At 45.3% G+C, this 16,686-nt stretch overlaps 1 protein-coding gene across 1 annotated transcript in view; it reads right to left on the bottom strand.

The window, feature by feature from the left end:
• The window catches only part of hao1 (hydroxyacid oxidase (glycolate oxidase) 1), a 135,341-nt gene extending 121,085 nt beyond the window's left edge, over nt 1-14,256 (bottom strand). The window contains exons 1-2 of the mRNA XM_085981712.1: nt 13,899-14,256; nt 3,208-3,359 (exon numbers count right to left, since the gene is read on the bottom strand). Of these exons, the coding sequence (XP_085837838.1) occupies nt 3,208-3,359; nt 13,899-14,035 (289 nt within the window). The 5' untranslated portion in view covers nt 14,036-14,256. The remainder of the gene's footprint in view (nt 1-3,207; nt 3,360-13,898) is intronic.
• Between the last annotated feature and the right edge of the window lie 2,430 nt (nt 14,257-16,686).

The following is a 16,686-nucleotide window of genomic DNA, read 5'->3' as shown; positions in this document are numbered from 1 at the left end:
AGTGTAACAAAAGTCAAAACCTACTTATAAAAAAAAAGTCACGGCCAAAGAAAATCTTCTCCCATTGTCCTTACAAATAATCTTTGTACTTCATCATATATCATTGTTAGCCTCCTTCTCCTTTAACAGATTCTGTAGTGACCCTAACTTTTAATACTGTCCTCTGCCTGCCTTTTGAATTCATTCTCATCTTCTGATATCCCTACCAACATCACAATCTCATACTAGTACGTACATGGAGGTAGGTTACAGATAAGCCATGATCCCATTGAATGGCAGAACAGGCTCAAGGGGCTAAATGGCCTACTTCTGTTCCTAAACGCTCTCAGCATTCAGTTAAATGCATTTAACAGCAGCCCTGCTTTTTTTTTTTAAGATTGTGTAGTCTCTTGTTTGTTCACTATGCCAGGATTTACTTAACCCTTTATGTTATTCTTATCCTCCTTTACATTTAAAATCAGCCCCAAAACAGGTATGTAGCATATGAAAGAGTAGATTGGTGGGTGAAATTTCTCCCTTTGATAAATTTTGTACTTGTGCCAACTTTAATATAATTATTGACGAGCAGAATTTCACCCCCATGGTCTGCAGCAGGAGCAGGCTGATGGGTCACATGCCCCTTTCTTATCATGTGACATCTCAGTCCACGATATTTTCAGCCCAAGACTATATTCATAATGTCACATCACGTACCATGCACTACTGACAACTAACTTCCATTATTAAATAAATAGCCTATTCATACACAGAACAACCGCTTTGGATAACCATAAATGATAGAGGGCCAATAGACAAATTCTCATCCTCGTGTTTAAATCCCTTCATGGCCTCGTCCCTCCCTATCTTTGTGGCCTCTCCCAGTCCTACAACCACTCTTCCTCAGGACTCTCCTTTCCTCCAGCTCTGGCCTCTTGTGCATCCTCCCTTCGCCCCATCATTGACGGCCGTGGCTTCAGCTGCCTAAGCCCCACGCACTGAAATTCCCTCCCTAAACCTCTCTGCCTCACCATCTCTCTCTCCTCCTTGAAAACCCTCTTTAAAACCCACCTCTTTGATGAAGGTTTTGGTCATTCTTCCTAATATCTCCTTCTTTGTTGCAGCATCTGTTTTTGTCTGGTTATGCCAGTGTGAAGCGCCTTGGGAATGTTCTTCTACATTAAAGGTGTTATATTAAAGGTAAGTTGCTGTTGTTGTTGTTATAAATTGTGAACCATCCTTTCATTTAATATATTAATCACAAATTAAACTTCATAAAATGTGGAAAAATGTTTATTTACAGAAATTATAATGAGAAGCTCATTCTGTAAATCCATTGACTGTAGTAATACAGAGCCATACTGGTAAGGAAGATCACAGATTTTATATCTGGTCTGATTTCAGTTCGTCAGTCATAGCAATGGTGGCAGTTCTCACACAGGCCTGAATATTCTTGAATAAAAACAGAAAATGCTGGAAACACTCAGCAGATCAGGCACTATCTGTGGCGAGAGAAACAGAGTTAACGTTTCACATCGGTGACCTTTCGTCAGAACTGGAAAAAAGTTAGAGATGCACACTTATCAGGAATGTTCCAGTTCTGACGAAGGGTTGTTGACCTGAAACGTTAACTCTGTTTCTCTCTCCACAGATAGTGCCTGATCTGCTGAGTGTTTCCAGCATTTTCTGTTTTTATTTCAGATTTCCAGCATCCGCAGTATTTTGCTTCTGAATATCCCTGGGCTAGAGGCAGGGGGAGAAATATCAAACAGAGTTGCTAGTCCTGATTGAAGTCCAGTAATTTTTCCTGGACTTGGGTGCTTGTTAGTCACAAACGGAAGTCATAGCATCCCTGGGGGGGCAGTAAGCACAGACTGATGAACCTGTGATTCCGATTTACCAAAGACAAGGGGGGTAAGTCTGGCTTTTGACGATAGTGTAAAAGGGACGATATTGGTTACAAAACCTCTCCAAATTATGTTTCCATTGAAGTCAATGGAAATAAAAATCGGGAGAGGTGGTTGAATCGATATCACCCATTTGATCCAAAGTCAAAATTACCCCCAAGGCGTTTGGTATCTAACTTTAGCAGGTCTAACTTCAAAGAGATGCGAGAACAACCAAAGCAAATGGATTGGAGGATGATGTCCAACACTTGATCAGCAGAACCACTTTAAACAAATAATTCTGAGCACAGGATAAATACATAATCAGCAAACTCAGGCTAAACAAGCATGACTCTAAACGGAATAACAAACAAATCAAAAGTCAAAGGCCGAAAAATGACCTCTACAAGTCTTGCAGGGAAAAAAAGGAATGGGTTCACTGGGATGAATCTAGAAACATGCAGAAACACTCTGGGCTGGTCTCTGCGGTCAGTGACGAATGAACGGCATTGGACTTGCACTGGCTCATAGACTTTCTGTGGGCTTTTGTACTGGAGGTTGCTGTCGGTCAAAAACCCAAACAGCACGGCGCCCTCTACAGGGCATCTGGAATCTGTGTGAACAGGGAAAGCAACTGTGTCTCCTTAACCAATCAAATTGAAGAATTGTTAATGAGTAGCGTAGAGTCTGAGCCAGGAAGTGTCAGTTAGAATAGTTCATTCAATGTAAAATCAGGTACAGAAAGAGAAATAAAGAGAGGTAAAGAAAGAAGGGATTAAGTAGGAGAGATAAAAGAGACAGAAAGAAAAAGTAAAATATTTTTTTTAAATATTTTAAAATCTCCAACAATAATTAAGATCTGAAGGAATAAGACACCACACTTGTTATAGTTAATTTTCAGTGCCAGAGAGGTTGTTTGGCATTAATTAAAACTTATCATGCCTTTAAAAGGGTACTTACAATGTAACGGACAAGCCCTAACTTTTTCTGGTGAGTTTAGTCCGTATCTATGAGGTAAGCACAGGAACTTCAAGCAATTCAATGTATTTTAATGGTGAGTCAGATGGCGAGATGCCATTTTCGGGAAGCTTTGGAGGAACATCACATCTCGGACAGCAACTTCCAGATTTGGGCATTTAACTGCACATGTGCGGTCACTGGAAGTTGCTGTCTGAATTATACTTTAATAACGGTGAGCGCAGTCAGCCTCACCATTATTTCTACTGCAAAATCCGGGCCAATAAAAGTGATTATGGGGCCAAAGGGAGACCTAAGAAAATGTATAGCTGCAGAGGCAAAGTTTAACAGTAAAAAATTATTTCAGTCCTACAATAACACTGATTACCTTTTACTGTTGCTACTTCTCCTTCTGGATGTGCCATCCGTTGCATAGCAGTGGCAGAAACACAAATGGGCATGCTAATTCTTTGTCCCAAGACAGTTGCAGACAAGTCCATGTTTGACACATCCCTAAGCACACGTGGGCATAGTCGCCATCTAATAAGACAAACAGGAGAGTTACAAATGATCTACAGGCCTGTTCCAGGATGTACTAACTTGCTATACCAGAGGATGGTAAGAGTCAGGCTCAATCTAGTGATTTCCCCATCAGAAAGTTGCCAATGAGTAGAGACCAAGGTGTTTCCTCACAAGGAGTAAAAGAAAATTGGAATCTGTGCCTTTTTCGGGCAGCTACCAAGTCAAGTAATGGGGTTGGTAACCAGCAGCAAGAAGGATGCCCATTCTCTTCAAGGTGAATGTCAGTCAGTTGTAGTTGGATCCACTGGGTGCCTCAAAAACAGGTATTTTCTACTTGGAAAATCTATTGTGAAAAATCAGATAGATTTGCCAAGACTGCATGCTGACCTGTACAAATTGAAGTATCTCCTCCCAGATGTAAGACATAAAACAATTCTTTTTAGCAGTGCTTCTTTAGGCTGAAAGTATTTTCTCTTGTATCCCAATGAGAGATGTTCTGTATTAAAGAGAGTATACTGGAGATATTACACTCTGGACTACTAACAGGGGAAATCCAGCCCAAGAATTTTTCAGCCTGTAGTATAATTACACTGCAATAAAGCATTAGCTACATCGAGAGATAGGAAACGGCTACTGTATAAAAATTTCCTTTTGCAATCTGTGTTAAAACGCCTGTCAGAACCAATTGATTTTAAAATTAATGTAGTAACCAAATTAAGGATGATCTTAAGACGGCTACACTGTCAGATTTAGACTGCTCTGCACTGAAAGAAAGTAATGGTCACGTGTTGTGCATGTTCCCCAAGTCAGTGCGAGTAAAGCTGATCGCTCGGCGAACTATACTGTGGATACTATTGTACAAACACGAACACATCTGTTTGATATTCATCTCACTGCTAAATTAGCAGAAGTATTAACCTATTTAAAATAACGCTCCTATCTGGCAACCCCATTCAGTTGCTAAAGCTTAAGGCAACAGGAATAAAACTTCTGAAGCCGCACCTCAGCATTCTGCGTCAATCCAAAAGTTGCTCACAGAAGGCCAATGGCAAAGCTTCCCCTGTCTGTGTCAGCCTCTCCCCAGGTAGAGTCACCACCCAGCAAGTTGTCCTTTCTGTGCAGATGTTCAAATGCTACGTTAATCATCAGCTACTGAACTAGGGTTACTACAACATTAGGAAATCTGTGACTTGGTTATTGGTACCCAGACTATTCCATCAAATCACTCTGCAGTCCCAACAACCCCCTGGACCAAATTCATGAGACAAGTTGGGGTTGATTTTCATGTGATCCCTTTCTCCCCAAGGTCCAAGTGGAAGAGGTGAGAGCAAGGAGGGATGGTTTCTTTCCAACGAATGGGAAGAAGATTCCAAAGGCCAACATCTATCAAGCCTGGAGAGAGGTGGCTGAGCTGGTCACTTCAAGGATCAACACCCCAGGACCTGGATTCAATGCAGAAAAAGGTTCAAGTAACCAACCAGAGTAATAAGGGTGAATACAGGTCTTCATTTTGCCATCTCTCTGCATAACACCTGGCAACAGGCTTTTTCTTCCTATACCCCAGCATTCTGAACACTTCCCTCCACTGCATCACATTCCTTCTCCAGAAGGGGATGCTGTACCATGCCTTCTTCTCAATCCAAAGACACACTCACCTCTTGCTAGCTGCCTTCACAGCATCCCACTAGAATCCTATTTCTAGCAACTGCAGCACAAGGATGGCTTCTAATGACCCCTTTCTTCACTTCACACTACAGCCACATTCTTTCCAATGAACACCTCCACACCCTGCTTCTAACTTACTTCTTCTTGCACTCAGTATATATGCTGCATGAAGTTCCACACATGTACACATTGCTTGTCAATAGCCACTCAGTAACTCTCTCCCTCTATTCCTGCAGGAAAAAATGCCTCAGAATGTAGGGAGAGGAGCAAGACCAGGCGAGGACCACCCAACATCCAGGCCTTAAACCACATGGTGCAGACAGTCCCGGTCTCCCGGACATCATTTTTAGCTCAGCGAGAAGGCAAGGTTGCAGAGATGGTGAGCTTTGGGGCTTAATTGAGCATGGTGTCTGCCTATTCCTTGTACAGTTCCATTTACCTAAAACAATTGCACATTCAACCAGCTTGACAACGTCATGTCGCATCGTGAAGCCGGACATCAGTTACTGTCTAGTCGGTCAGTGCCATGCTAATTCTTGTCTCTATCTTCTTTCTCTAGGTCTTTTTCAGCACCTGGACCCCGTCGAGGAGGATTCAGAGGAAGACTATTCTCCAGAAGATGCACCGCCACGTCTTCCATTCCTCCCAAGCACCAGCACAGAAACTGACGTCCGAGTGGGTTAGAGAATGATTTAGAGGGGTCTGCATTTGGTAAAACACCCAGCATAAGTGGGGACTAGTGGAAAAGATAGCCCAGGAGACATCTTGCTGAAGGGAAAGCTCAGCTCCACGACTTCAAAAGAAAACTCCTTTCGGCACATATGCAATTGTATGATGTATTAGAAAGGCTGCCAAAATATTGCTGCACAACGTCTGAAAGTTTGGAGGAGCCCGCTACTTGCTGATGTAGCACCCTGTTGCAGGGCATCAGCACTCTGCAGATCTTCCATGGAGCATGTGACAATGTCCATCGACACTGCACCCAGGCCCTCACACCAAGGGCTCGATTTTGCCATTGGTGGCGGGTTGGGTGCGAGTCAGGTGGTCGGCGGGACTCGATCCCGCCTCCGCTGTCGGGCGGGAAAAAAAATTGCGATTTTGCCCTAATTGGCCAATTGATTCCCAGCATGTGCGAACCCCTGGCCCAATTAGTTTTTTGGGCCTGAAACTCTCCTCCGATGACGTCATTTCTCCAGCTGCATTTAAGGGCTCCAAGCAGCCTTGGTTCATTTTGTGCCTAAACGCTTGTGTTTGCTTCTGTTGAAAATAGTTTTTGGAGCTAGTGCAATGTCGACTTCAGGGCCCAAGGCCTCACCACGCTTTAATGATGACTCACTCCATGCTCTGGTGGAGGGAGCCAGAGCACAAAAGGAGGTGCTGTTTCCATCCTCTGGGAGGAAAAAACCTCCCCAGCAGACCAAAGCTGTTTGGCTGCAAGTTGCCCAGGAGGTGAGTGCCAGATCAATGGGCAGCAGAACCTGGCTGCTGCAGTGCCAAAAGAGGTTCAATGACCTTGTCCGAACAGGCAGTGAGTATAGCATCACCTTTACCCTCATTCTGCTCTCCATCTCCTCTCAGCACCATCACTCTGCATTGTCAATCTACTCTTACACATCCCACTTTACTTTTACATCCCTTGCACCTGTAACCATTCCCTCTCTCTCTATGTGCACAATTAACTATTCGACTATGCTGCCCTCACACTCCCTATCACTGTTATGCTATGACAAAAACTTACAACACACAGGGAGGGCCCTTAGTATTGGGACCTCACTCCATCTTTGTGTCCTTCTAAGCATTTATGCTACAGATTATCAACACTCACTCCATTATTCTCACTCAAACTCCACTTGTGTCCCTCATTGCAGGAAAAGAGAGCCCACAATAAGAGGGAAAGGGCGAAGACCGGAGGAGGGCCAGCCTCGGTAGCCCATCTTACCAGCGCAGAGGAGGCGGCCCTAGAGATCGTTGGCGCCGAGGAGGATGTGGAAGTGGGAGACGGACAGATCAGAGGAAGCTGGTGACAGAATAGTTTTGCATCTCTCTCATTGACATTGCATGAGTGACTGATATGGCTTCTGATGCTCAAACAGATTGACTTATGATCATCTGCACTATTCAATGTGCATGCTACGTTTATATCACATGTCTAACTCATGCCTTTACTCCCCCACAGGACCATCGACAGTCCCCCTTCCCCACTGTCCAGGGGGAAGCGGCTGAGCTGGAAGACTCCTCAGAGGAACCTGCAACCTCTGAGTGCGCTCCGTCAGCAGAATTAAGCGCACCCAGCACCAGTGCAGACACTCTCACATCGGTGGGACCTTCGCGAGATAGAGTAGCGCTGTCACCTGGTGTATCACAGCTCACAAGTGAGCATCAGCAGATGGTGGAGACAGGGACAGCAGTGGAGAGTCCTCATCGGAGGGCGCGGGGCGCTCCCAGCTCGGCTCCACTGCATGTCGACCCTGTGCCTCCGGGTCCATCCAGAAGGAGAATGGTGCTGGAACTCCAGAACAGGTGCAGGAGTCTCTGGCAGGTTTTGTCTCCAGGGTCACTGCGAGTGTGGAGCGGCTGGAGGAGTCCAACGCTAACATGAGCAGAGCCTTTGTGGAGGCATTGGCGCACGAACGCATCACCGCGGAAAGGATGGCAACCGTAGAGAAGAGGATGGCTACGGTAGATGCCGAACTGCTGCTGCTTGTGGTAGCACAGTCGCTGCTGCGGCTGTTGCTCCTTTTCCTTCATGCAGGCAGATTAAAGTAGCAGGAATGGCACCCGTCATGAGCTGTGTACTCATTGAGGGTGTGGAAGCAGAAAAAATGCGGGGGAAAAAAGCTATCTCTGAGGCAAACTCTCCTGTGGAAATCTAAACAACATAATAGCAAACAGATACCCATGGTCTGAGTGCTTGCAGGTGAGTGCCGCTTTAAATACTGCTTCCAATGGCCCTTAGGAACCAAGGTTTTATTTAACGGGTTCAGTGTTTGCTGTAACTTCCGTTCTATCACATTAAAGTCATATGTCCTAATGAGACTATAGGACCCCGATTTGAAAGTATTCATGACATACTCGCCTGCTTGCAGTGGGCATCTCAGACGCCTAAAAACACTGCGCTGTTAATATGGCGGCAAGTGGGGATTGAGTGGGAATAGGGCAGTAAGTCCCCTGATGTGATTTTAACTCTGTTGCAGCCCCATTCCCCCCGGCCGCGGGGAGTTAAAATTCCTCCTTATGCCACTCCCAGTGCCATCTAAACGACTTTACAAAATTGTACCAATGACAAGTTAAGACATTGAATGGAACATTAGATAAAATCACACCAATGAAATAGCTTAATAACCAAAAACTAACCATTTGACCTTTGTTAATAAGTCTGATATATTTGTGCTGATAAGCAAAATGGCAAAAAACACATGTAAGTTTGCAGGAAGCTCAAGCCTTAAAATGTAATAAAAGAATACATTTAAAAGAGGCAATTGTAGGCTCAGAACAGAAGTGGCTACATTTGCCCCACAGCAAATAAAAGCTACAAAAACAAAGGAGGAATTAGGACTACAGAAAACAGCTTAATAACTTTAAAAACAGTGGCAAGTGTGCACTATAATAGAGGTCTGCAAAGCCATAGCAACGCTAATCTATCACAAACCTCTGGAGACACCCACCAACAGATATAAAAATTAGACAGCTGTCTGGCAGGCTTGAAGGACCAAATGGCCAACTCCTGCTCTTATTTCTTATGTAATGCAGTTAAATTAGTTCACCACTTTCGAAAGTTGCCCATGTTCTGAAGGTGTTTGCAACACAAGCTGAACACCAACAGGTTGCTGAACACTCTGAAACTATCGGACTTTGATCGATCAACTCAACGAGCCAGTTAGTACAACAAAAAGGTCACAGACAAGTAGAACAAGGAACTCAACTCTCCATTTGAACTCCTGAGTTAGAGGTTAATCTCAAATCCTCATTAAGAACATAAGGAATAGGAGCAGGAGTAGGCCAAACGGCCCCTCGAGCCTGCTCCGCCATTCAGTAAGATCATGGCTGTTCTTCGACCTCAACGCCACTTTCCTGCTCGATCCCCATATTTCTTGATTCCCTTAGAGTCCAAAATTCTATCGCTCACAGTCTTGAATATACTCTGGGGGTAGAGAATGCCAAAGATTCAAAACCCTCTGAGTGAAGAAATTTCTCCTCATCTCAGTCCTAAATGGCCGACCGCTTATCTTGAAACTATGCCCCCTAGTTCTAGACTCTCCAGCCAGGGGAAACAGCCTCTCAGCATCTACCCTGCAACGCCCTCTCAGAAGCTTCTATGTTTCAATGAGATCACCACTCATTCTTCCAAGCTCCAGAGAATATAGGCCCATTCTACTCAATTAGCAGAATAGTCCCCAGCACAGGGTAAGTGCTCCAGGAGTGGAACTCTGGTTGGAGGAAGGGGTAGAGGGGTCCTGGGGCAGGGGATGTGTAAGCTTTCCTCGTAGGGCCCAGAGGAGCACTTCTGCTTCTCCTTGCCCACAAAGAAATGTTTCTTTAAATTAAAAAAATAACCTTTGCTGGGCCTCTTCTGGCTCCTGTACTCGGCAGGTTTAGCCTGGCGGGGAAGCCATCACTGCTCCCTCGCTCAGGCCTCAGGTTAAAATAGGTCAGGCCCCCGATGACATCATAGGAGCCCAATCTGCATATATAAAGAGCACCCCGGCAGCTTTGGGCGGGTGTCCTCGCCGCCTGTAATTTAATATTACAGTTGGCCAGATCGGGGCGGGAAAGGAGTCCCCCCCCCCCCCGCCCCGCTCCATTATAACTGCACCCCCGCCTGGTTACCGTCAGGCGGAGGGGCGGGGGGGGGGAGGGGAGTTCAAATCAACTCCTATATCTTTTTTGCTTTCTACATTTAAATCCCGTGGTCCAGCTATGTGCTTAACATTAGTGGTAATGTTACTGGGCTTGTAATCCAGAGGACTGGACTAATGATCCAGAGACATGAGTTCAAATCCCACCACGGCAGCTGGGGAATTTAAATTCAGTTAATTAAATAAATCTGGAGTTAAAAAACTAGTATCAGTAATGGTGACCATGAAACTACCGTAAAAACCTATCTAGTTCACTAATGTCCTTTAGGGAAGGAAATCTGCCATCCTTACCCAGTCTGGCCTATATGTGACTCCAGACCCACAGCAATGTGGTTGACTCTTAACTACCCTCTGAAATGGTCGCTCATCACCACCTTCTCAAGGGCAATTAAGGATGGGCAATAAATGCTGGCCTTGCCAGCGACACCCACATCCCATGAACATAAAAAGAAATGAGGTGGCTGTCTGTTGGGAGATAGTGGATGTCTCTTGGGATTGAAGTAGGCCTGTGCCTCTTTATGCAGGCTCATTCGATATAACTGGTACGGCCATGCTGATTGCTAGGTTGACTCACTCTTTCTTCTTGCTTCCTAGCATATCCTTTGTCATTTAAGGGGAACTGGATAGGTTGGATGGAGCATCACTCTGAGATGCAGCCACTGCATTAGTGCTTACTTCAGCCAAGTTGCTGCTGCTGGGCACTTCCTTAGAAAGTCCAATTGTTCTGGGGCGGAGCACACTGGAGGACAATGAAGCCTGTGCAATGGCTCACCCCATCTCACTCCCCAGCATGATGAAGCCAAACAAGACAGAAGCACTTCCAAAAGCAACATCTAAAAATGGCGGTGCTCAGTTTTCCGACCAGCAACAATCAAGCAACCTTTAAGGAGCTGGAGCATTTAGGAACTATTTACACCCCTGCTGACTGTAACCCCACCCACCCCATCCCTCACATTACTGCCCCCACCACCACCTCCTCCAGGCCTAATCTGGGCTGAGATCTTTCTGTGACTACATAATGAGGTCAATGTTGGGCAACCTCATGAAGCCAACTCAATGTTATGACTTTTTTTTATATTTATTTGATTCTTGATCTCATGAAGACCAGAGAATCATTTATTTGAATCTGTAGTGCAAATGACCTCTTTGCTATTTGCCAAATACCGATAGGGTGAGAGCAGTAAGAGGGCGAACTGGAGTGGATCTGTTCTAAAGGAAGCCATAAAGAGGAAGAAAGTGAGAGAAACAACATTCAAACAAAGAGAGAATTAAAGCTAAGCCAGCAGGACTGTTAGCAGTTAAGCCGATTGAAGAAAATTCTTTTGCGAAGTGGCTGCAGTGTGTACCGTCTACAAGAGGCACTGCAGCAACTCGCCAAGGCCTCTTCGGCAGCACCTCCCAAACCCGCGACATCTACCACCTAGAAGGACAAGGGCAGCAAACGCATGGGAACACCACCACCTCCAAGTTCCCCTCCAAGTCACACACATAGAAACATAGAAGATAGGAGGAGTAGGCCATTCGGCCCCTCGAGCCTGCTCCGCCATTCAATGAGATCATGGCTGATCATCCAAATTCAGTACCCCGTTCCTGCCTTCTCCCCATATCCCTTGATCCCTTTAGCCTTAAGAAATATATCCAACTCCTTCTTGAATATATTTAATGAATTGGCCTCCACTGCCTTCTGTGGTAGAGAATTCCACAGGTTCACCACTCTCTGGGTGAAGAAATTCCTCCTCATCTCAGTCCTAAATGGCTTACCCCTTATCCTTAGACTATGACCCCTAGTTCTGGACTCCCCGGCCATCGGGAACATCCTTCTTGCATCTAGTCTGTCCAGGCCTGACAGAATTTTATAGGTTTCGATGAGATCCCCTTTCAATCTTCTAAACTCCAGTGAGTACAAGCCCAATCGACCCAATCTCTCCTCGTACGTCATTCCTGCCATCCCAGGTATTAGCCTGGTGAATCTTCGCTGCACTCCTTCCATGGCAAGAACGTCCTTCCTCAGATAAGGCAACCAAAACTGCACACAATACTCAAGGTGCGGTCTCACCAAGGCCCTGTACAACTGCAGCAAGACATCCTTGTTCCTGTAGTCGAACCCTCTTGCTACGAAGGCCAACATACCATTTGCCTTCTTAACCGCCTGCTGCACCTGCATGCTTACCTTCAGCGACTACTGCACAAGAACACCCAGGTCTCTTTGCACTTCGCCTTCTCCCAATCTATTGCTATTCAAATAATAATCTGCCTTCCTGTTTTTGCCACCAAAGTGGATAACCTCACATTTATCCACATTATAGTGCATTTGCCATGTTTCTGCCCAATCACCCAACCTGTCCAAATCGTACTGGAGTTTCACAACATTCTCCTCACAGCATACCCTCCCACCCAGCATTGTGTCGTCTGCAAATTTGGAGATACTACATCCAATTCCCTCGTCCAGATCATTAATATATATTGTGAACAGCTGGGGTCCTAGGACCGATCCTTGCGGTACCCCGCTAGTCACTGCCTGCCACTCGGTAAACGACCCGTTTATTCCAACTCTTTGCTTTCTATCTGCCAACCAGTTCTCTATCCAAGTCAATACCTTGCCCCCAATCCAATGTGCCTTAATTTTACAAGCTAATCTCTTATGCGGGACCTTATCGAAAGCCTTCTGAAAGTCCAAATACACCACATCCACTGGTTCTCCCTTATCTATTCTACCAGTTACATCCTCAAAAAATTCCAGTAGATTAGTCAAGCACGATTTACCTTTTGTAAATCCATGTTGACTTTGTCCGATCCCGTCACTGCTTTCCAAGTGCTCTGCTATTACATCTTTTATAATGGACTCTAGCATTTTCCCCACTACCGATGTCAGGCTTACCGGTCTATAATTCCCCGCTTTTTCTCTACCACTTTTTTGAATAGTGGGGTAACATTAGCTACCCTCCAATCCATGAGTACTGTTCCAGAGTCTATCGCGTTCTGGAAGATGACCAGCAATGCATCTACTATCTCCAGGGCCACTTCCTTAAGTACCCTAGGATGTAGATTATCAGGCCCTGGGGATTTATTGGCCTTCAATCCCATCAACTTCCCCAACACCATTTCCCTACAAATACTGATTTCTTTCAGTTCCTCCCCCTCATTAGTCCCTATGTTCCCCGACATCTCTGGGAGGTTATTTGTGTCCTCCTTTGAGAAGACAGAACCAAAATATGTATTTAATTGGTCTGCCATTTCTTTGTTCCCCATTATAAATTCTGACTTGGAAATATATCGCCGATCCGCCATTGTCGCTGTGTCAAAATCCTGGAACTCCCTCCCTAACAGCACTGTGGGAGTACCTTCACCTCATGGACTGCACTGGTTCAAGAAGGCAGCACACCACCACCTTCTCAAGGGCATTTAGGGATGGGCAACAAATGCTGGCCTTACCAGTGATGCCCACATCCCGTGAATGAATTAAAAAAAAGTTCGGACTAGTATGAGCAAATAAACAGGTTTAACAAAATAAAAAAGCGGGAAATGAAAGGAATATTGAGCAGAGAAGAACAGCATTGGGCTCTGTATTGTTCGGTTGACATTTCAGAATTTTTATTTATTCTGGAAAAAACATATTAACATAATTAAAATGTTAATTTATGGTCAGCCATCATCAGATCCTTATAGTGAGCAATGTTCAAAGCATTCAGCCACCAAACAGAGAAAGTCGCTTTAAAACTTCCCCTACAATTCAGGCTAAACTGTTGAACAGAACGGTTAGCAATATATAAGTTGGTGACAATTACAACCAAACACTTAATAGCGTCATATGAAATTCCTCAACCACTATTTTAGCAGAGTATTAAGCTGTGTATAATAAATAGGTTGTGCTGGTGTTAAAATAGCAGACTGGGTAATGTCATGCATTGGTGTTAAGTGCTCGCCCACAAATATAAACAATAATTTTAGATTTAACAGAGCAATATTTTTCCAGATACATTGACAAATACCCAAAGCAAATCAAGATTGTCTGTCTGAAATGAATTTTCAAGTATACCTGGAGAAAGCAGCCACATTGTCCATTAACGTCTGTTGTTCGTCTGCTCCTGAACAGTAATAATCATACACCGCTTTGGGAAGAATATCTTTCGCACGTTGTTCAAAGTCATTAATGCAAACCAGTTTACTGGACATTGTTTCTACTTTGACTTGGCAGGAGTCAAACGCAGTCCGTCAGTAACCGCACTACACTGCACTCTGTATTTCTACATGGTTAACATTTAACTCTTAGGTTGATTGCGGAAGTTTACTCCGACAGTCAGTGTGGATCATTATTTATCTGAGTTATACACGGCAACCTAGAAAACTAGCAAAAACTCATCAACAGCTTCAGAAAAGCTCACACTGACCCTTCCTAAAAAGCAGTCACTTCAAAAATAGCATTGTATATAAGCCTATGGTGTGTTGAAGTAGATTTTATACTCAGCTGGGCAGGATGTGAAGGCACAGGGGAATCAGGTACAGGAAACTTTGTGCTATCCGGCACCGACGGGACCGAGCTGTTGCCGTCCCATCAAAACTGCCGGACAAACCAGCGCTAATGTTGAAACATAGAGATTTTGAGCTCCGTATCTGGCAACAAACCCTGTTGCTTAGCAACAGCTTCTAAACAGTCGGCCGTACCTTGCAAGCGTCTCTGTAGCTTAGCAACAGCTTCAGTGAGACCTTGCAGAGCCTGACTGGTGAAAAAAAAGCAACGAAAAGGAAAAAAACCTAACGAAACTGCTCCTGATTTTTGCCGGTGACTCGAGCATTCCGGACAGTTAACCTCCGGATAAACCAAAGTTTCCTGTAATTGGATGAGCGGGCCTTAGGCTCGATTGGCGCCTACATCCTTTTGCCCATGATCCTCCTTCCACCTGCATTTTGTGTGCTAGATCATGCTCAATTCATGCCATAGCCTCGTTAAGGCAAAATAGATGGCAATTGGGCATGTATTTAAAGAGGACTAATTTGAGCTGGCACAGGGACAGCAGGCCGAATGGCCTCTTTCTGTGCTGTAAGATTCTATGATTCTCTATTAAAATGAATACCTGACATAAATTCCTGGCTTTTGTGCCAGGATGAAGCTTTTTTGCCATCAAAGTTAATTTTGAATGGGTGCCAGGGTCGCACCATGTATGAGGAATGAGGAATTGATCTTGGTAGGTGGTTTTGGGTTGGGTTGCTCTCGGCACCTTCGCACTGCTGTGTATTTCTTAGATTTTTTTCGATGTTAGTGACAACTTTTATTAATAACATCCGTTTTTTGGGACAGTTTTTGCATGATTTATTCCACTCATCTTGATTTTCATTGTCACCACGCAAAAAAAAGTACATTATTGCCTGCTAAGCCACGAGAGAGTGAGGCATTGCCACTGCTTCCAGTGGCAGAAGGGGTCAGTAACCAGAGGACACTGATTTAAGGGAATTGGCTAAAGAACCAGAGGCGAGATGAGGAGACATTTTTTACGCAGCGAGTTGTTATAATTTGGAATGCACTGCCTCATAGGGTGGTGGAAGCAGATTTAATTTAACATTCAAAAGGGAATTGGATAAATACTTGGAAGGGAAAAAATTTGCAGGGCTATGGGGAAAGGGCAGGCGAGTGGGACTAATTGGAGAGCTCTTTCAAAGAGCTGACGCAGGCACAATGGGCTGAATGGCTTCCTTCTGCGCTGCTATGATTCACACAATTTCAGAACAGAAACAGATAGAAATAGAGGCACATGAAACTTGTTCTTCCAATAAAGCCAAGGTAACCACAAGGCATGGAGGTGTAAGCTATAGAGTTATACAACAGGCACATATACATGCAACCTGTGTGTTTATTCATGTTGCATATTTGGTAACCATTTTTCATGAAGCAGACATAGTTATTGTGGCGACACGCCACCACTGGACATAATCCGCTCACAGCGGCACGGACAGTTTAAGCAGACGCCCCCAGCCGGGGGCCCTTTTCTCCAGCAACTTGTTTCCCGCAGAGACAGGCTGCCGGGAGCACTTCCTGTCTGGGGAGTATTTAAGTGGTTGCGCAGGCTTTTCCAGTTTCTCTTTGCCATGAGGTTGATTAAAGCAGTTGTGTTTCACCAACTCTGGTCTCGACTCCCACGTTTGCCGCGGTATCTCAACACTGGTGACCCCGACGCTTAGGACGAATCCTAAGCTAGCATGGCGGATACAAACGTAGTCACGGTTAAACTACTGGACTTTTGGGAGAACCTGGCCGAGTCCAGATTCCGGCTGAAAAACATTACAGTCGACGCCACGAAGTACGACTACCTCATCGCCTCTCTCACCTACGCTACAGTCCCCAAGGTTTGGGCAGCGCTGCAGGATCCACCAGTGGAAGGCAAGTACGAACATCTGAAGGCCGCGCTCCTTAAAGAAATTTCAAGCGTCCTCTTACCAGCGCAACTGCCAACTCCTCGACCTTGGTGACGCTTCACCGTCGGATCTGCTTTCCCACATGCTGTCCCTCTTGGACGACAAAAACCCCGGCGCCCTCTTTCGCACGCTTTTCATTCGGCAGCTCCCCGCCAGCATCCGCCCGCTCATTGTGGAGTCTGGCTCCACGGACCTGAATGAGATAGCCGCAAAGGCCGACCGGCTGCTCTCTGCGCAGACCGCCCGCGACGTCGCGCCCGACCTCACGGCAACGACCACGCGGTCTCCCCGGCCCACTAGGCCCGACCGCCCTACCACTCCGGGTCACTGCTGTAAAGTCTGTGGGTATTATGTTGAATTAATACACAGACTACAAGAGTAACTTTAACAGGACTTTACTATTCGAAGGTCAGGGC

Source organism: Somniosus microcephalus, chromosome 3 (assembly GCF_052327205.1).
Source record: "Somniosus microcephalus isolate GS21.2 chromosome 3, FLI_Smic_1.0, whole genome shotgun sequence".
In the NCBI taxonomy this organism is placed as follows: Eukaryota; Metazoa; Chordata; class Chondrichthyes; order Squaliformes; family Somniosidae; genus Somniosus; species Somniosus microcephalus.
This window is presented reverse-complemented; position numbering and strand designations above follow the sequence as displayed.